Source organism: Vanellus vanellus (genome assembly GCF_965231255.1).
Source record: "Vanellus vanellus genome assembly, chromosome: 7".
Taxonomy (NCBI): Eukaryota; Metazoa; Chordata; class Aves; order Charadriiformes; family Charadriidae; genus Vanellus; species Vanellus vanellus.
In genome coordinates this window covers 10,266,132-10,287,052 of record NC_138912.1, presented here as the reverse complement: position 1 = coordinate 10,287,052, position 20,921 = coordinate 10,266,132, and the positions used below count along the sequence as shown (strand labels likewise).

The window sequence follows — 20,921 nt, the reverse complement described above, 5'->3', positions numbered from 1 at the left end:
CACTTTATTTTTAAGGGTTTTTCTTCTAAAATTACTTTTGAGTTTGCTTTGTTTCATTTATAGGTCCAAACAGTGGAAGGAGAGATGGAAGATTTTCAGAGGCAGCTTTCAACTCACCACAAGGGATCGCTATAAAAAATAATGTTATTTATGTAGCTGATACAGAAAATCACCTAATTAGAAAGGTAAATTTTCCATAAGGCTGTTCAAAATGTAATCTCTTATTCTACTTAGATGATGAAAATTTACACCAGATTAATAACTCCAAATACCCTCAAGATTGGGAAGGAAATTTGACCCAATAGCTTATAAATAAATGCTTTGTGCAGTTTGTTTTTTGAAGGGCTACATATACTTTTGTGCTTCCTTTCAAATGAAGATGATATGTGCTACTTGTTCTAGCGTAACTGATTTTATTTTTTTTTCCCTTAGTGACTCTTACTTTCCTCTCGTGAGAAACATCTATTCTTAGTACTGGAAGCAAAAGTTGTTTTTGTTTCACTTCCTGTAGTGTCAGATTCTTATTTAAAGTTAATCAGATTCTTATCTAAAGTTATTGTACTACTCTGGTTCTCTGAATATCTAAACTTTTGTTAGCTGTTTGCATCTCTAAAGTATGGGTAACTGCTTTAATTTCGGAATTGGCTTTATGTGGATTGTTTTGATGAAACACTTGCAAGGTTTTAGCATGTAGTGTGTTACTATATATATATTGTCATTGGATCTTATATTTGTCTAGGTCAGATTTAGAATAATCAGAAGTTAAGTTTGTTGAAGCAATAGAGTATTACCTTATTATTAAAAGTGTTTTATGCATCTCAGAAGATCTTGTACTCAGATCTTCACCAATGTGTCTGATTCATGATCAGAGGAGATACATCCTTACTCAGTTTCAGGTGACTTTGTACTGTTAAGTAGATTCATTCTGTGTTTCATTTCAAAACACTGGTCCACAAACTCCCTGCACTGTATTCATTGTAGGGGGCTGCCAGGTTTTGTTCTGGAAAGGACCAAGGCTCCCTATTGGTAAAGAAACATTGTTACTAAAAATGAGTAGATTGCTCCAGGGTCCTCATTTTACTAATATTCATCATCAGGAGATTAAGTGTTGCAGGTAGCAGCGAAAGCACAGAAACATCTGAAGATCTGTATCATACTGCTTCAGCATTTTTCATGATAATTAGCTGTTCCCTTTCATCTAAATGTGCCATGAGGGTATCCAAGAATTAAAGTAATACAACAGCTACAGGACATGCTTTCAAATGTTTGTGCAGGCCATGGGCCTTGCAAAAGGAATGTGTGTGCTCGTACACATGTTAGAAGATGCTACACGTGAAAGACTCCCTTTTTATGTGATCATCACAATAAATTAATGAGAAGTATTGGAAGTCACTGAGAAAATGAAAAATAAAGGGGTTTAGGTTGCAGAAATGAAAACATGTTTTTTTTCTCTAGGGCATGAAATAAACAGCAAAAATAATTTGCTTTGTTCAGATTATTTTATACAGAGATGGGAGATACTGTTAGAGTATCTGAATTTTTATGTCATATTCCTATAGAAGTTTAAAATAAAACATCCTCATCCATTGTCTGAGTATTTCTCTAGAAAATTGTGATGCTTTCTTCTACAACTGCTGAGCAAACCTTGACAGAGCAGTGTTATTTTTTGTTGCATGTGGAAGAAAATTCCAGGCACATGGTTTTTCTGCTGCCCACTGCTTCCCCCTCCCCACCTCTCCAACATCAGCAAGCATTGCAGTAAAATTATTTTCCTACATAAACAAATACCTGAAATTTGTTAGGATTTTTTTTTTAATTTGTCAGTGAAAACTCTCTGGTTTTGACATCTAGCTCAAATTATCTGTGATTTCAGTCAAGTTAATGCTTTGCATTTAGTGTGTATAATTTTGTTTCCCATAGATTGACCTAGAATTAGAGATGGTGACCACTGTAGCGGGCATTGGGATACAAGGTGTTGATAAGGAAGGCGGAGCAAAAGGAGAAGAACAGCCTATCAGCTCTCCGTGGGATGTGGTCTTTGGAAATTCAAGTATTGTATCAGTTGAGCTTTTAACATCTCATATTTACACATGCATGACTGTTTGCTAAATGTTTTCCTGTTTGGGTAATAATCTGAGATGTGAAAAAGTGAAGACATACTTTACAACTGAGACTAAAAAACAGTGGTTTCATTTGCAAGTGATAACTGCAGTTCTGCTTTGGATCCTGAAAAAATGTGACCTTGATGTGAAGAAAAATTCTTTTGTAGCGAGTTATGTAGTTACTGGGTCCAAATACAGAAGGAAATTGTGATTGCTTTTGTTAGGCCAGTGCTTTATTCCAGGATCACTTAAGAAGCAGCTACATTTTACAGGAAGTGGCATTGTACTAGAAGTTCCTTTCCTTGACTATACAGATGTGTCTGACTACTTGTAAATATTTGAGTTTAGGAAATAACAATAAGTTTAGTTGCGGACCTCTCTTTCTTCCTGTTTAGGTGATGTAAAATCATTAGATTCAGAATCATGATAGAGTCAATCAGATATGAGGGAATACCTCTGAAAAAACTTTGCAAGCATCAGGGGGTAAAAATTAAATCTTTACATAATAGGATGCAAGAATCAGCTTCTGAGGGTTTAAGTAGCTTTCTTTCCTGATGCACTAAACACATACCTGAGCTTCATGTCACGTAACTGCCATGATTTCAACTGTTATTAACTGCGAGTCGATACTCTTTTTTCTCATGTTTCCATTTTAATATAATTTAGGAGTTGCAGATGCCAGTTTCTTAACAATGTCAGAACAGTGCTCTAATGTGGCATGAAACCCTTAGGTCAATATTGCAGGCATAAAAATTGACTTCCAATATTGGAATTTCTTGAATGCAGATGAATGGGTTGGGGAAGTAGCATGATTTAAGTCTGATATCTTTAAATTAGAGGTGCTTTGCAAGATTAGTAAATTAGAACATTTTACTGACCTAGAAGCATTTGTTAGAATCTTGAGTCAGTTATGAGGGAGGAAAACACATTCAAGTTAAGTTTAAGGGAACGTGAAGCTAGTTCATAAATGCTGATTGTATAGAAGTCTTCTGGTACAAATATATTTTCAGTATGGACAGTGTACCACCAGCAGCCTTGACTACTTAAATAAGCAACTGGTATCAGTTTTTAGATTTAACACTTTTGGTAAAGTGTCTTCTACAAAAAAAACAAAACCAAGCAATACCACCAAAAAAACCCCCACTTTTTTGAAAGGCTTTGTTAATAACCCTTACGTTCTGTGTTAAGCATATGGAATCTGACTTGCAAGAGAAAGGAGAAGTACCTGAAAGAGAATCTCAATGGATGTTGGTTGCTATTAATGAACACATGAGTTTTTCTGAATTTTATCCAATCTGATTTCCCTTTTGTGAACCAGTAGACTGTTATGTGACTAGGTGGTAAAGTTTTCAAGGTGATTTCCTTTTTGTGAACCAGTAGACTGTTATGTGACTAGGTGGTAAAGTTTTCAAGGTATCTTGAACCATCGAGCTGATCTTCATGGGATGTTATTACAGAGCTGTTTCGCAGATGAGCAGAGGGAGGGAGACAAATAACTCTTCGGTGCTTCGGCAACTTAAGCTGGTTAACAGAATTATTCAAAATATCCTATAATTTTACTTCTCATTTTTCATGATGCTTGCTTCTGCCAGTAGTTATATATCTGTTGATACTTCATATCTTTTTGAGAGCTCTGCTTGTTAAATGTTAATTGATATGATTGTTATCAACACAAACATAGTAATCACTGAATTAGTCACCTGTAGAGGATTAGTCATCTGCACTGTTCAACACTGCTGAATTTTTGTAAGTGTTTACATAAAAATCAGATATTCTGAATGCACTCTGTTCAGACCAGTATAGATTTTTTTTCATATTCAATTAGAACCTACCAGTCCATTGTCTATTTAGATCTCTACAAAATATCATATAACCTGTCAGTTATGAAGAGATTAAATCAATTTAAATTCCTTCTTTGAGAGGGTAATAGGCCAAATAGATAAAAGGGGGAGAAAGGCTTTCAATTTCTTTGTAAGATTTTTTTATAGGGTTTTGTGTGAGTAAAGTAAGCTAGGAAAAATGTAAATTACTCTAATAGCTACATAAAACTCTTTAGCAAACTACAACCAGAGAGAGTTGTCAAAACAGAGGGTTATATTGAGTAGATGCTATCAGGAGCGTGTCCCAGAGCACTAGGAGCCAGGATTGTGTCTTGTAGTCTGCAGTGCATTTGTCTTACAGCATAGATACTGTCATGAGCTGCAGTGACTTCTTTAAATTTGTTGCCAGACATCAAACTAATTTGTCAACACTGCACCTGGGTTTGTCAAAGTTTTAGTGTTACTGCAAATTGCTGGAGCCTATCAGGATCTTCTGGTACTCTCCAGTATATCATAGGATGCATTTGTTACTCAGTAAATGCATGCAAAACAGAGTTTTGTAGGAAATCTCCGCTGGCCTGGGCAGAGACCCAGCCTTCCGATGGTGATTCTCAGTGTGCAGTCCTACAAGTAGATACCCTGCTGTCAGTGTATTAAAACAGTATGCCAGTGGCTATTTGTGCATTTGGATGGATGAAGTAGTAGATGAGAGTTTCAAAAATTACTTTTGTTCCCGTCCACACAGCAGTACCTATTTTTTACATATGCCTATATGTATCTCTGTGCAAGTTTCAGAAGGTAATGTACACTTCAACAACTTAGGTTCTTTATTACAAATTTCTTAAGTTTGACTTTTGTGTTAACTGGCCTGGCATATGGTAAATAGCATCATACTTTCCCATTTTCCTTACATCTGTGTAGCCTAAACTGTGTATAAGAGACTTTTTTTTTTTTATTATTTTCAGAAGACAGGTTTATGAATTTTAAAGTTTTTAAACAGGTGATACTTCTGTGAGTTTCCTTTTAATGTCCAAAGCCATGCTATCCACAACATGAAAGGGAGAAAAAAAAAAAGAAGTTTAAATGTTTAAGCTGTTTATGTACTACACTAGATAGTATTGAACAGCTTATACTCATCTTTGTCAAAGTCTCAAAGGGAGAGGTTCCTGTTAAAAGAAATATTTTTGCTGTATCATTTATATTTCTTGAGATTACCCCTACATACAGTTGAGTATATATTGATTAATTAAAAGACTTCATTGTTTGTGTTTAAAAATTTTAATGTATAGTTTGTTGTGAAATTAAATATATTGAGAATAAAAGTTTATGAGGGTGCAGATGGGTTAATACTCAGAACAGATACTACTAAGTAGCATGCTTTTAAGCATCCTCATAGTATTTCCATGAGATAATAGGCTTTTGTTTCCCCATTTTATACATATGCTGAAGTCTGAGGCAAAGAGGTTAAGTGACTGTTACTAATGTCTCTCTTTAAGGTAGGGGAGTTAACGGAGGCAAAACACATGCCAGAATTCAGGCAGACAGTATTCTTCCGTGTGATCTTTTTTATTTCTTTAGTTGTGGCCACTGAGCTTGTGTTTTAACCTCTCGCTTTAAAATTATTGAATGAACTCCACGGATTAAATTCTGGCTTTGTTGAAGTTGGTGCTGAAATTTGCATTGACATAGATTGTGCAGGAAATACAGGAGGAGGGCCAGCAGTTTAAAAATACATTATTAAATTACTGTGTGCTTTTTTAGCTTCCTCTGTTGTCCCCTTCTATATTTATTCAGTGAGTGTTGAAAGCAAGTGATACTTAAATGCACAGTTGATCTGAGCATGAAATGTTCTTGATAGCTGCATTCTTGCTGGAAGGAACAGGACAATGACCTGTGCTTGGTGACATAACAGGGTATTTCACATTCCAAAATCTGGTCTTAAATTGCATGATTGTAATCTATTTATGGAAACTCCTAAGTACAGTATAGACCATGCTTTCAGTAAATAGTTGGAAATTTGTACGCCAATTTAGGTTTTACATAGATATTATTTAAATGAAAGTACAGTACCTTATCATACTGGTACAATTTTTATAGCCCTTAAAAGGCAAAGGTATGTAGGATTTTTTTTCCTCTCTGTGTTTCTGCTAGAGGATTATTTAGTACCACTGTATTCCAGAGGAAACACTTTTTTTTTTTTTTCTGAATTACTCATGGTGATTCTACCCTAATTTTACAAAAAAAAAAAAAAAGCAATAATCACTTCAGCAATAAGCAATTAACACTTCCTCGGTGAGCTCAGACCATGTATGGACTGTTTACGTCTGAACTGTCTATATCTTGAAAGTATGCTTTCTACATGTTACTTTTCTTTTTCCTTCTAGTCTGGTCTCATAATGGCACTGAGGCTCTAGCCTTCACTGTCCTGTGAAAGGAATTTTCCTTGGTAATAGCTGAAAATAGAAGAGCTGCTTTTGTGATCATCAGGGATTATTTAGGAATCATTTTTCTGGACAACTCAAAATTTGAATTAGTCTAAACATAAGTTGCATATGTAATATGACTGCGTGATGTATCAATGTAGATTTACTTGGAATGGAAAAGGCCGCCTCAATTTACTTGTAAATGATAATTATTTTTATTTAAAATATTTGAAATTTCAAAGAAAAAATAACTTCTTCATTAAAAGTAAGGCTGAAGTAAAGTGAAAGGCTTATTATAGGGTTTCATTCCTGTGTAAGACAGGTTTAAGGAGAAAAAGTCTTTTGAGAAATACAACATTAAGAAGTTACAGTGAAGCAAGTCTTGCTTTCGGAGGACTTCTGAAGTGCACTGATTTCCTCTATATATTGTCTGAGTGGCTCAGCCAGCTTGGTACTGTTGGCAGAATCAAGAGAGGGACAAATAGATTTAACTGAAGTTTTCATATGTCCTAACTATCTTATATATGGGTTCTGTCACCCCTTTCACCAGCTTTCAGTCTTCCTAAACTGGCGTTTTGTTTTTTTTTTTCCTTTAAACATTTGAGAGAAAACTGAGGAGGGGTAAACTTTCTGAACTAGTAGCTTTTTCTGTGATCAGCCCAACAGACTTTTTCTCTGCAGGAACCTGGTTCAACTGTTGACTGAATGCTCTGATTCTGTATTCCAAGCCAAAACTAAGAAATTACGGAGTTTATGGTACTGCTGAATAATAACAGCAACAAAAATTAGTAATATTGCATATGTTCACTATAGAAACACGTCAAGAAATTAACATTTACATTAGTATTTTTGTATAAACAGGCCTTTGACAGAAACATACAGAGACTAAAATCTTAACATAACAATGTAATGGGAGTTGTGACTGCATATTCAACAGTAATCCTACAAAATTTAGTTTGACAGTCTACTTTTCTAGTAAATTGGACTTCTTTACATCTTGACAAAATGAATGATGATGATTACTTTCTGCAGTAAAAAGAAGCATTCGGATTAGTAGAGTTATCATCTTAACAGATGCCAAACTTAGTAACGTTTGGAAGTCCATGACTTGAAATGCCCTCCAAAAAAAAAGATATTGGAATGATGATTTCTCATTCTCTTTGTTCCACATTCTTGTTCTGTGAATTATGTGTATGCTTGTGATAAAGAAGTTACAACTACAAATCAGATTTCTAAACACTAGTTCAGGTATCAGATACTGGTTTTAATGCAAAATTTCAGATGCAGAGCGGCTGAAAATAAACATCCTTAACAAGTTTTACAGAGACTTTGTCAGGCGTTCTGGGGTCAGAATGAGACACAGTTTTTAACTGTTCTCATTTGATGTTGAAAGTGGTTTTGAATATGGAATGTAGGTGTTGAGGGTCAGGGGAGACTGTGGTGCTGAAGTACCCTCAAGTGTATGCATTTGCTATGCTTAAATAAGAATGAATAAAATGCATAACCAGACTTAGGTTTTCCTGTAGTTACAGTGATGTATCCCAACACTAAATAATCTAAATTAGTTCTTCCATGGTAACAAATGCTAGCTTTTCTACTTTGTATTTTTCTTTGAAGTATTTACTGCCATCACAGTCAGAAGGCCTGAGTTAGAAAACTTGGGAAAGAAAGAGAAAGTATTTCAATATAGTTATCATTTTACTCACTTTTATCTCCCATTGTATGACATCCCCTTGGTATCTACGTCCAGGGATTTCCCTTGATGAGAGGGCAGGTATGTTAACTAAGGAGGAAAATTCCAGAAGCATTTTGTCTCATAAAGGGTTATGCTGTTTGCATGATGCAACACTATGTCAAACAGTGCCAGGTAGCACGGGAAAAAAAAAAGAAAATTAATTTTTACTCCTCCAAAAAGGATAATGTGTACTGGTAGCAGTCCAGACTTAGGGTGCTAAAGAGTTCCTTTGGGGCTTTGCTATCTCTGTCTCACTGAAGAAGAACAATGATTCTGTAGTTGTTCTGTAAGTCAGATTTGGATTTAATTTGCTAAACTTCCACTGCCTTAAGTGAAGACGAGACTTGCATTCACATGTGCACATAGGCAGTGTGCCTATCTGTAAACCAGAGGGTGTGTTGTATAGCCCTATTTTCCTCTTGTGTTTTTGCAGGGGATGAGCGTACCGACAGACTTCTTCCTTGTTATTTCGTTTTTTAAAAATAAAATTAGTAGGCAGGAATAATGTTTTCAAACTTCAGTCTGTTTAGAAAATGTCAGTGGTGCCAGCCACAAAATATAATTTTGATTCCTGGGCTTTTGATTCTCAGACTGGAAGTAAGCATGCAGTCCCCAGACCGGGAAGCTGGAAGTGTGGGTAGTCCTGGGAATGGAATCTCTTCAAGCAGATATTGCTGTTGGCTGGTACAAAAATAAAGTCTTTTCTGTGCATTCAGATTGACTCACAGTTAATGGTCAGCAGTATTACTGAACCGTTTAAAGTTGAGTATGTGTACAAACAGGACTGTGATTTCTTAAAGAACAGATTTATAGCAGAGGCAGATTCAGGAACTTGACAAGCACTGAAACATCGTATAATGTGGAAAGCCAGTGCATGTAGAGCTCTAGTTCATTATTAGTGAATCTTTATAACTTAAGTATATCACATTTGCAGGCCATACTTTGCTTTGATACAGGCAGAGCTAAAGATAAGAAAGTGCATACCCTAATAAGGAGAAACAACACAGGATTTTCAAACCCACTCAAGATAGGTTGGAATGTGGTACTTAATTGAATAAATGTAAAAGAATTTCTTTGTTCTTTTATGTTGTTTTATAATAAATTCTTTAAAAATAAATTCTTTCCATTCAAGCATGATAAGGAGTTATGAGAACGATGGCATTACCATAATTTTAGCATTCTGGTTCTCCCTGGCCCCCTTGTCTTGTGAGAACAGTACAAGGATGACAATGGTGACAAACTGTTGTATAGTCAAAGAGGTGGTTTTTCTGTCTTTTGTTTCAGAACATAAAGCATTAAACTCTGTAGTGTGGAGGACCACTGTGTCGTAAAAAGCTCAGCTGTGCAACTACAAGCATTGTTTTTACTTTTCTGGGTTTGTGTAAATTTTCTTATGAAAGTTCTGACATATTTTCCAGAGGTCAGTATGCTTGTGCTGTTTCCATGCTTGCATCCATTCTCTTTGTTCTAATTGTCATCCAGTAGAAAACATTTAAGTTGCATTAAAATTTATGATGGTTATGGAGCTCTTACTTATTTTTCCTGTCTTGTTCTCTAGTTGAAGAAAGAATCTTCTCTCTATTGATCTTACATATTCAGTATAATTAGAAATTAATATTGATAATTTTCTCCTTTGTCTCATATTTGATAAGCCTTTCAGTGTGCAGAATTAGAGTAAGAAACCTTTTCAATTTTTCAACGTATAGCTGTCACAAGGGAGTTTTCAGTGTGTGGAATTAGAGCATTGGATAGATGAAGAACGGAATAATTTTTCTAAAGTGCTCGGTCCTAGTCTTACTCTTTCATTTCATTGGTAGATGAAGTGAATACTAAATAATTAACAGAGCACTTTTTGAGATCCCTCAGAATGAACTGCACAGCATAGCAAGTGATTTTAGCATTCTTCATTCTGGGGTACTCAAGATAGTAGCATCTGAAAAGTGCAAGATATGCATCATGGCAACATAAAGCCCTGAAGTTGAACATGTGCTATATCGGAAGCAGTGAAATGAATTCATAGGCCAATTTTCTCAATTTAAATTTCTTAGAAACAAGCTCTAATCAAAGGTGATTCTGTAGGGGTTTGGGTTTGTTTATTGGGGTGTTTTGGGCATGGTCAGTACTTTGGGAACATCTCTGGTCACTCATAAAGCGTGTTTTCCAACTCATTTTGAAAACCTTCCTGCTCAACTAAAACCTTTTCGGTTCTTTGGAAGTTTGACTTTTATTCTTGGAGCTCTAGCTAGTGTCCAAACATGGAGCCACATGGAGGTGCAGGAGAGAGTCAGCAGAGTTCCTTTGATACAAGTTTCCAACACTGCGATCTCAATCCAGGAAACAGAAAAGGCTGAAGATAAATGGCATTAAAATCATACCAGTACTACTCTGAAGAGGGCTCACAGTATGAGGAAATTGCTTCTGGAGGCAGAAGGATGCTATTTTTTCCCTCTTGCAGTGTGTAATATAAGAAAGGTTTAGGATGAGAACAACAACAGCAGGATCTCAGTTGGGGGAAGAATGGTAATTTCATTTTAGGAAGATTGATTTGGACTAACTTCTCAGGTTTAAAATGCTTGCAAGCATTTTGTGTATAATTGCTTTTATTTTGAAACTCCAAACTCGGGGGGGAGATGGGTTAGGGGGTGTATCCATTAGATTATTTGCAGAAACAGCTATGAGAAGCATCATGTTTTATAATTTCATGTAAATAAAAAGTCTCTGTGAGCAATTTGAAGGTATTTTTCTGTTGACTGGCTAATAGTTATCCCTATACCTGATACGTACATTTAGAAAAGCATTTTAATGTTGTCTCTGACTAGATGGAACAGTTGTATACAATGTGTATAGACTAGTACAGTGTTAGAAAGATAATACTGTCCCCATTTTAATGTGATTGTTAGATGTCAACTTTCTGTTCCTTAAGATTTTCAGAAAAGGCTAAGATAAGTAAATTTCATTTCAGTTTGTTAGTTTTTTTAATGGTCATTCGCAGCTTGTCTTCATGCCTTCTTTCTTATGCTGTAATGTGATATATTTAAAGCTATAGAGCACTTATATGTTTTTCTTTTTCCATTTGTATCATTTTATTAGTGAAGTATTATCTGGGCAAGCTTTGTGTAATTTTATACTTTTGGATTGGTGAATAGCAGTGTTATACTTTGAGATTACATATTTGTGATACCACAGGTACGTATGCATAGAGAGTACAACTTGGAAAGTGGATGGTTAGTGCAGGAGGAAATTAGTAACTGCCCACATCACATCTAATCTTTGAATAAACAGCAGTTGCTGCTCTGCAGAGTGTAAATCTACATGGCACCCAAGCATCAGTTACCCTTATCTTAAAAACATTATGTACTCTGTACATAGTGTAACAAAGGTACTGCCATTATTGTTTCTCTCAAAATGTGTATACAACTGCCAGTAGTTTTTTGGAGTATCTAATTTTGTCACTAGCTTAGTAAAAAAATATACTCACCCCGCCAAAAAACGTGATTAGCAAAGATATGTACATATTTGTTGGCCAGTATGAATACAAAAATAATGGGTGAAACATGGACCAAATACAAAGTGTTGCAAAGAGCAATTCCCATTTGAAGTATTGTCTTTACCAGGTAGAGATATTTAAAACACAATTTTTATATCCCTGGGAAGAGTACAGAAGAAAAATAGCAGAGATCTTGGTAGATGAGAAACATTCTCTCTCTCCTCCTTTTTCTCTATGGTTGTTTTATTTTTTCCCTGTGGCACAAGGTGAGCTGGTGGGGGGGGTGGGGGGTGGCAGGGTTGGTTTGTTGATTTCTTTGTTTTGGAAAACATTCCTGAAGATTATTTTTTTTTTCATCTGTTTTTATACATCCATTTTTAAAAGTTTCAGGGACCCAGGAAGACAGTGTTTTGTGGATAGCAATGGCAGGCACTCATCAGGTATGGGCACTGATGTTGGAAGGTGGAAAACTACCAAAGGGAAGGTAAGCAGCTGTAATGAGATGTGTAAAATTGCTGTCTGTTTTGATAAACAGCTTTCAAACCCTGAAGAGAGAGATAATCACATTGCAGTAAAAATATTTTTTCTCAAGCTGTACTAAGCTTGAAGTTTTCTGCTTCTGTTCAGACTTAAAAGGCATGTGTTTAAAGTCCGCCTGCTTTTTCCCACATCTGTTAGATGAAATGAAAGATGCTACTTTTGCTATAAATTTATGACTTCGTAGGGTGCATTCATATAATTGAATATTACTTTTCATTGCATTTGCTGTATTATCTACTGATGAATGGTAAACTGAGGTGAAATAAAAGTTAGCACAAAAGCATTGACTACTTCTTGTGCTGCAGTACAGTTGGTTTTATAACTCCCAAGTGCTTGTCCTGTAGCTTCTGTTTATACATAATGTCTGAAGTATTTCAAGCTCATTCTTGAACCTGGGTACTATTTTCCTTTAGTGATTTAAAGAAAGGAGTCTGCCTTCGATTCGCTGGGAGTGGAAATGAAGAGAACAGAAACAATGCATACCCACATAAAGCAGGCTTTGCACAGCCTTCGGGTCTCTCTCTGGCTTCTGAGGAACCATGGAACTGCCTTTTTGTAGCAGATAGCGAGAGCAGCACTGTGCGAACCATCTCTCTGAAAGACGGAGCAGTGAAGCACCTTGTAGGAGGAGAGAGAGATCCATTGGTAATCAGTTCAAACTTCCCCACACTGCCCTACTAATATTCCTCAAGCCTGACCTGGAGGAACCACTTTTGGGGTGAGAGGGTAAATCAGTTTCCGTGGCCATCAATTTCTTAACTTCACTGCTTGGAATGCAAATGTGTGCTGGTTGTGATGCTCAGATTGTAGTGCAGGTTCTTGCTCCTCAGATAACAAATTACTTCACTTATTTTTAAAATAGCCAACTTGATTCAGCATTGTGTGGTCATTAAAGCCAGGTGGTTTCATATTGATAACTTTAATGTGAGAGTTTCCATTTCTATGGTTAGCATCCAAACTTCCCAGTTTTCAGTATCTTTGGTTTTAAGTTGTCTTTACTTTTTATTTTTTATGTCAGTGAATTTCCATTCAATTACAGTCATTTAAATTCATGTCAACACTGAATAATCAAGTGTATTAATTTAATAAAATACTTTTTCAGAATTTGTTTGCCTTTGGTGATGTGGATGGAGCGGGCATAAATGCAAAGCTGCAACATCCCTTAGGAGTGTCATGGGACAAGAAAAGAAAACTGCTGTATGTGGCAGATTCATATAATCATAAGGTAAGCATATAGTAGCTTGTTATATACAGGCTTTGCAATTTTTACTACTACAAACTATTTTTACTACTACAAACTATTATTATTAGGAACATACAAAGATTGTGCTTGGTTCGGTTAAGCTGAGGAAACAAACAATATGAGTTCTTTTGTGGGTTCTTTTTCTTTCCTTCCTTCCCTTATGCATCCTTCTCTTTACCATTGTTTCACTATCACATGCTGCTGTGTTGATATGGTGGTCCCTTGGGGAAGGTGAATTTAAAGTGCCAAGTTACACAGACTAAAGACCCTTTCCCTTTCTTTGGAAGATGCTAAACTAGAGCAAAAGAGCTAGGAGTGCTTAGTAAGGAGTAGTGCAGGTTTGATAAAACTGGGAGAACAAGAGGACTTGCTTTTCCCTTAAAAAAGCCACCCAAGTTTTGAGAAGTATTGTGGGTTGACTCCGTGGAACTCTGAGACAAGAGAGATTGTTTTGCGTTAGTGTTCTTATGTGATGTTGTATAAGCTTTCATGTCTAGAAGGTTGTTAACTGTGCATTGATCAAATGTATTAAAAGAAAAGTAATTTGCTTTAATTTGAAAAATAAAGTGTATAACACTAAATGCTTATTGAAATTTATGTAGAAAATGAAATTTTGTTTCAGATATTGTATAAAACATTATAAACCTTTTTGCTATTACTTTAAGAAAAAAACCCCTCATGTATTTTTAGAGAAAAAAAAATATAGAAGTTAGCCTGCCAGTTATGTTATGCTCTTATTATTTTGCAAATGTTTCCAGGAAGTTGACAAACATTAGAAAAACAAGCCATTCAGCCTACTTTTATACCAGAGGGGTAGGTGCCTTAGAAATTATGAAAGAGAACACTGAATGAAGTCTAAAGGAAGAAGTAAAGTCCAGCAGGGAATGGCAGAGGGAAAGATGGGTGATGTCATTTGGTAAAGTATGCTAACTTAGCTTCTAGGTCACATGCTTGGTAGCTAAGGTACTTAAAGTTTGCGCTGCCTTCTGAAAATGTGAGACATAAGATAATGCAGAACTTCTAAATCCTGGTGGGTTTTTTCAGATAAGATTTTTTGTGTCTTTGTTTATCTTAGATTAAGGTTGTAGATCCCAAGATGAAGAACTGTGCTACCCTGGCAGGCACAGGAGAAGCAAGCAATATTACTGGTTCCAGCTTTACGCAGTCAACTTTTAATGAACCGGGAGGTTTGTGTGTTGAAGAAAATGGCCGCTTGATGTATGTTGCAGATACAAATAATCATCAGATTAAAGTGCTGGATTTGGAAACAAAAATTCTCTCCATGGCAAGTAATACTTATTAAACAGGCTGATAGTGTTTTTTCTTGATATATATTACTATTACAGACTTTGGCAAGCAGTGTAAAAATCGTATAGCTAATAAACTTTTGGGGTACAGTAGCTATATTCACAGAATGTTTTGTGATGATTTGGCAAATGAACATTGCCTGTTAGCACAGTTGTTGAAAGCGTTAGTCTTTGGAAAGGCAACTTTTGCATGAAAACAGAAAGTGACAATCCTCTAGAAAAGAATAATAAACATGAGGTATTAAAAAATACAGCTCATTTTTTCAGTATGAAAAGCATTTCTTGAGCACTCGCACATCCCTTTGTAACAAATGGAAGTTGAAATAGATTACCAAGTCCTGTAATTCAGTCGTAGGAGATGATTTTGGGAAGTCAGTGACTTAAAGTGGGATATGTACCGGGCTTCCAAGTTGTCAAATCAAAACCATTGTCATAATTGAGCACTGCTGTATTTGCTTATAAACATGAAGGCAGTCAATCTCACAAGGGCACTATGCCTTAAATGTTTTCATATATATGTATACATGAATACATGGCATAATGGTCCAACTGTCGTCTTGTATTTTTCTTGCATTTAATAGTACACAATCTTAATGTGTGTTTAAATTTTCATATCATATAACATGTTGGTGGCATTTCTGGGAAATTATCATTTACTGTGCGATCTACATGGTTTAAATCTTGGATTTTATTAGGGAAGCATGCAGTTTACCACCAAATTAGAAGAAAATACCGATAAATTTTACTTAAAGTAAATTATAATGCAACTGTAAAATTTTTAAATTAAAAGGATACTTTCAGTAGTGGATACTCTAAAGTAGTTGGGGATTTTATGATTTTAATAGTAAATACTATTTTTATTTGGATTCATCAGTTTTATCTTTTTAATTAAAAAAAAATCGTTTTGTCCTTCCCTTTTTCTTTGTCTTTGTAGTATCGTTGCACTGTCAGACAGTTTTAGTTCAATAGTCATGTTATCATGTGTTAGTTTTCCCAGTCCATGTCAACTTTGAAACTGTGATCGTATTGTGAAAGCCTGTTTGCTTTCTGTACAAACAAAAATAAATATTTTGTTTGATTTCTACTGATAGTTGCCTATCCTGAATCCAGAAGCATGCGATGTTCCAGATAACCTGCCTGTGCAAAAGGATAAAATAACAAACCTTCCAAAACTGTCTAAATCTGCACCAAACGTTCAACTTCCTTCACTAACTGTAGCTCCTGGCCAGACAATTCAGTTTTTATTGAAGTTGATTCTACCTCCAGATTCAAAACTGAATGAAGAAGCGCCCAATTCCTGGTTTATCACAGCAGAAGGTAAAGTGCCTGTATTGTTTTATCAGTTGAACAGGGGTAGGTAAGATATGAAGTGGGTTATATCATGATGTGCCTGCAATACACCAGATCTCAGTCTGATGAACCAAAATGTCTCTCCGAGTCCTGTGCTCCCATTCGACCTTGTGATGTGCTACATGTTATTTAGAGTTGATACATTTAACAGCTGGAGTGGGAAGATAAAAAAAAAAAAAAAAAACAACAAAACAACAACACTTGATAGGCTGCTTTTTGCTTGAATTACTACATGCTGCATTTTTTTTTTTTTTTAACTTTCTTGGAACAAGCTGCCAGTGAGGGCTTGAAAAGGTACTGGTCACAGAGCAGTCAAGCTTTTTGCCCCTTAGATGCTTGCCCTCTCCGCTCTGCATGAACAGATCATCCCAGCCCTACCATCTGTTTCTGGGAGAAAGCTCACCGTAAAGCTGAAGCATAATCCTGAAAGAGAGTCCTTCTTTTTTGCTTTTGTCTCTTCCAAAAAGTGTTTGAGGAGCATTTATACCTAACCACTTTGAACCTACTTTGTTATAATTCATATTTGCCTATTTCGGCTTGAATATTTCTGTAATAAGGCACACTTTTTTACATAAGAGGTAAATTCTGGTATGTCAAGGCAGCAGAAATAATTGGCCTTTCTTGCAAGTTCTTTTGCTGATTTCCTGTGTGACCTTGGACAACTCTTTCAGTCACTATGTACCTTGGTTACTGTGAAATGGAAATACTATTATTATAATAATACTTCCATTATTCCATGTTATGGCAGTTTCCTGAGCCTAAATTATTCCCTCTCAACTCTTTAAGTATTTTAAAACAGCACATGGAACATGTTCACATGATGTACAACTGGAATGGTTTAATTCTAGCCAGTGTTGCCTTCCTTACACTGGAAATTACTATGCCCATAACATGACTGGTAGAATAGACCATGTGACTGTTCCCTAAAATTCTCTTCAGTACAAAAATAGCATGGTTATCTGAAACACCTTCTTGCACAGACTGACCATTAGTGGGTGTTCGGATACAGTGCTTTCCAGTGGTCTAGCTGTACCCAAAAGGGAGAATCTGTCTGTGCCTTTGGAAGTACTATATGAAAGCCAATATACAAAATAACCCATATTTTTTTCATGTTCTTTGTGCATTGAAATGGTTTTGCCTGGTTATGGAGTTACTTAAGTGTGACTCATTTGCTTTAAGTTTAATACATTTATGGTCTAGGAGAAAATGTTTTATCTCACTGGAATGTCAGTATATGACAGTATCCTATAGTAGGTGCTGTGTGCCTAAGTAGAACCATAAACTAGTGTTCATGAAGGTGAAGGGAGGACACTTAGCATTCAGACTCTGTGAGAAATTTCTGAACTTTACAAACATGTTTTCTGTTAGATTCTAGGCACCCTAAAGTGATGAATGGTACAGAGAACTGTTACCTTTTGGAGGAAGTGAACAAGATACCCACTAAGCCAGTATAGAGCAGCAGAAAGCTTAAATGACTGTTTAATGAGTTGCTGAACAGCTTTAAAAAAAGAAGAGCCTAGAATGTCATTTTCCTTCGTTTCTGTGTCAAGTTTTTGATGTTGAAATTGCATCATTTGCACCTTCAATAGATTTTTGAAAGCAATAAAGAGAACATTTATATTTCAGTTGTGTTCCCTCAGTTGTTGCACTGCATTGGAAAAGATTTATTTTTAGAAATGCTGCTAGATTTTAAAATTATACTAATTTTTAGTAATTGTTCTCTGGCTGAATTTACATGCCATATTGGCTTTTGCAATGATAAATGCTTCTCAATAGTTATGCCTGCTTGTAGATGCAGTTAAACTGATCTGAAAGTAAACATCCCCTCATCTTTTGACTTGTCTTTTGTTGGCCAGCTTTCAAAGTGTCCATGTGGTAGCTTAATTAAGTTGATTGCTTTTAAAAGCAGTCAACAAATGCTGCACAGGCACTGCAATTTGTTTATATGCCTCATGATTTAAAGTACTTTTTCATCCCAGTTTGTGCTTTTGGAGTACAAATAGACAATTTCCAGGACAGTCGGCACACTTTTTGGCCTACAGAATCTCCAAATATTTTTGAAGTAAAGATATATGTGATAGCTTCAAGGGTTAGTAAAATTGGAGAATGTGAGCAACCTAAACTCAACAAGTCATTTCAAGCTCATAAATTCTAGAGCCAACTTTTAGGTATTTTCAGAAAACTGCCAAAAAGAGCACTTCATCCATCTCACTTACGGTAAAATAGAGTACAATGTGATGAGCTAGATACATTTATTGTGCAGTTCTTTTTTCAGTTCACATACTCTTAAATATTTAAATAAATGTGAAACTCAAGTTCTGTTTTAACAGTCAGCCTGAACATTGCTAATTTGCAGCAACCCACTTGTAAAGCTAACAGTTCTGTTTGGAAATGCCATAATTTACCTGCAGTTTTATGCATTTGTCTTACCTGGACTATTAGACCTCTGATACAAATGTATAGCAGCCCATTAATTTCAGGAGTTGTGCTTGCATATCTCACAGTAAATTTTAGTATCTTCTTAAGAGTGTATAGGGACAATTGCAGATCCATTGTATTTAAGTAAGATGTACCTTATATATACCAATAGTTCTGAAGCAAAGCTATGGATCTCTCCATCTTTAAATGATTGCTAAAGAAGCATTTGTAAATTACTTTTCCTTCTTTTTTTTTCTTTCTTTTTTTCACAACTGGAAAAATCAAGGAGGAAATTTCCCCTAATGTTGCATGTGGAAGGAAAGTCCATGTTGTCATATAGGTAAAATTAGTGTCTGCTGTAGGCTTCAGACATGGTGTTATCATCCTAATGATAAAACTTGTTCTTCTTTTACAGATAATACCTGGTTGCTTCAAGGACAGTGTCTGTCTGGAGAAATAAAGGATGTTTCCTGTCAAACTCTCATTCCCTTTCAGTTGCCCATGAGCTGTCTGTCAGCTGAAGCTATCCTGGCTATCAAAGCGTGCCTCTACTATTGCAGCAAAGGTAGCAGTGCCTGTATGATGAAAGGAATCTCATTCAGTCAGCCTTTACAGATAGCTAATACAAACCAAGGCAGCTTGACCCAAGTTGAACTGATACACACGTTTTTAACCAACTAACCCAAAGCCAGCTGATTTCATACTTTATTTTACTATCCGCCATTTCTGTAGGAGAAGATATGAATAGATAACGTTTCTCTCTTTTTCATTGTCCTTGAGCTTATGACAAAGCTAAGAAATAATATACTTGGTAAAACGAAGTAGAGTTCCGTACATCTTAACATGAAAATTTATCATCACAATCTCATTTCTTTTCTTTACAGTAGCAGCAATAATATTGTAATACTCTAGACTGTTGCCAATTGTGAATATATTGGACATATGCCATTCTAAGCAACGAGCAACAATTTTTAGAGTCCTCTTGAAAGAGCTGCTCTTACTTCGTGATGTTACTGTAAGAAGTTCTTTGCACTGTACATACTGTTAGAATAGCTAGATCATTTTGAACTAACAGTTACAAATTCCTTTTGTGCCCTTATTAAATTTTAATAGAATGTCAGAACAAATAGTTTCTTTCACTAGGCTGTAAAAGAAGTATCCTGCTTATTTTTCTGTGATGGCATTTATGACACATGTATTTTGAAAATGCATCTTAAACTAGGTGCAGCTCTAATTTTATGCAAACTGAGTGTTTTGCTTAACTAGATATGACCGCCTTATGTGAAGAGCAGAGTTTCACAGAAAAATTTCTGTGAAAGGAAATGTTCAAGTTCCAACAGAAGAATTTCATGCTGATTTCTAACAAAGAATGTGCCTCTCTCTAATCTGTTTATTTATAAAGGAAAAAAAAAACAAACAAAACCATACTGGAGTTTTTCTGATACATACCAATTTACATTTTATAGTAAGTGGTAGATAATGGTTGAATATCTAAACTGCAAAAATTAAATGTCAACCATTTCAAGAAGGGTGAATCACTTTCTATTTTTATGATTTCTCTGTAAAGACTTGTCTGAAGACTTCTGTCTTGCAAATACATATAGTATTAAGAATAATACTATATTCTTGAAGTCTGATTCAGAGTCTTTTGAAGTCACTGTTAGTCCTCTGATTTGTAATATTGGCCACTGAACCAGAGCTATATGTTTAATAATGGATTATTGCATTCATGTTTAGAGGTTCTGAGCTTTTGCTAGAAAACTGGTAACCTGATCTTTGAATAAGATGCTTTAAAAATTGTATTACAAAACTTTGCCTTTCATGGTTAAGTGTTTTGCAAGTAAAATTCCTTCAATTTGCCATAGTAAGTAGCAGGAATACAGGAGGGGGTGCATGTTTTTTACTTGAACTGGAAGAGTTTCCACAGTGCTTGAGTGGTAATTGGATTAGGCTCCGTGCTCTGGTCATGAGGATTAATTCTGAGAAGATTATTTTGTTTTAAGTTTGAAGTTAGTATTTTTTACATATACTGTAAAGTACAGTAGTGAAAGAATTTTATATAATCTTTTCTAAAACAATCACCATTGTTCCTGACACCTGTCAGTAAATACCCAGTATGATTTGTTGTTGCTTTTTCTTATTAAAGGCTGACTGAAATGTTGGTCATGAACCCGAGAGGCTTTTGTTTTAAGGGAACCATATGGACTGGTGTGGTTTTTCCTTCCATTGAAATGCCAGTCTATCTGTGAGTTCTCTGTAGTACCAGAAATGGTTATTATCTCACCTGTCAGCAAGGCAAGGGCTGAACTATTATTTTTTCTTGCATTTGTTTTTTAAGCAAGATTTCTAATTCAGTGTTTCCTCCCTCTCAGTTCTCACATGCCATTTTGAAGGAGAAAGTTTTGCTACTTTGTTCACAGGTTGCATATGCTATTGGAAGCATGAAGGTAAAGAAACCGATTTGGGGATTTATTTTTTTTTTACGCTTTAGTACAA

General features: G+C 35.6%; 1 protein-coding gene across 1 annotated transcript in view; it reads left to right on the top strand.

The window, feature by feature from the left end:
- NHLRC2 (NHL repeat containing 2) overlaps nt 1–19,194 on the top strand; it is a gene marked incomplete at its 5' end in the record, with an annotated part of 31,579 nt that extends 12,385 nt beyond the window's left edge. Inside the window, 8 exons of the mRNA XM_082486376.1 lie at nt 64–185; nt 1,921–2,050; nt 11,952–12,051; nt 12,521–12,752; nt 13,210–13,332; nt 14,426–14,635; nt 15,749–15,974; nt 18,841–19,194. Coding sequence (XP_082342502.1) covers nt 64–185; nt 1,921–2,050; nt 11,952–12,051; nt 12,521–12,752; nt 13,210–13,332; nt 14,426–14,635; nt 15,749–15,974; nt 18,841–19,106 — 1,409 coding nt within the window. The 3' untranslated portion in view covers nt 19,107–19,194. The remainder of the gene's footprint in view (nt 1–63; nt 186–1,920; nt 2,051–11,951; nt 12,052–12,520; nt 12,753–13,209; nt 13,333–14,425; nt 14,636–15,748; nt 15,975–18,840) is intronic.
- Nucleotides 19,195–20,921: the final 1,727 nt, after the last annotated feature.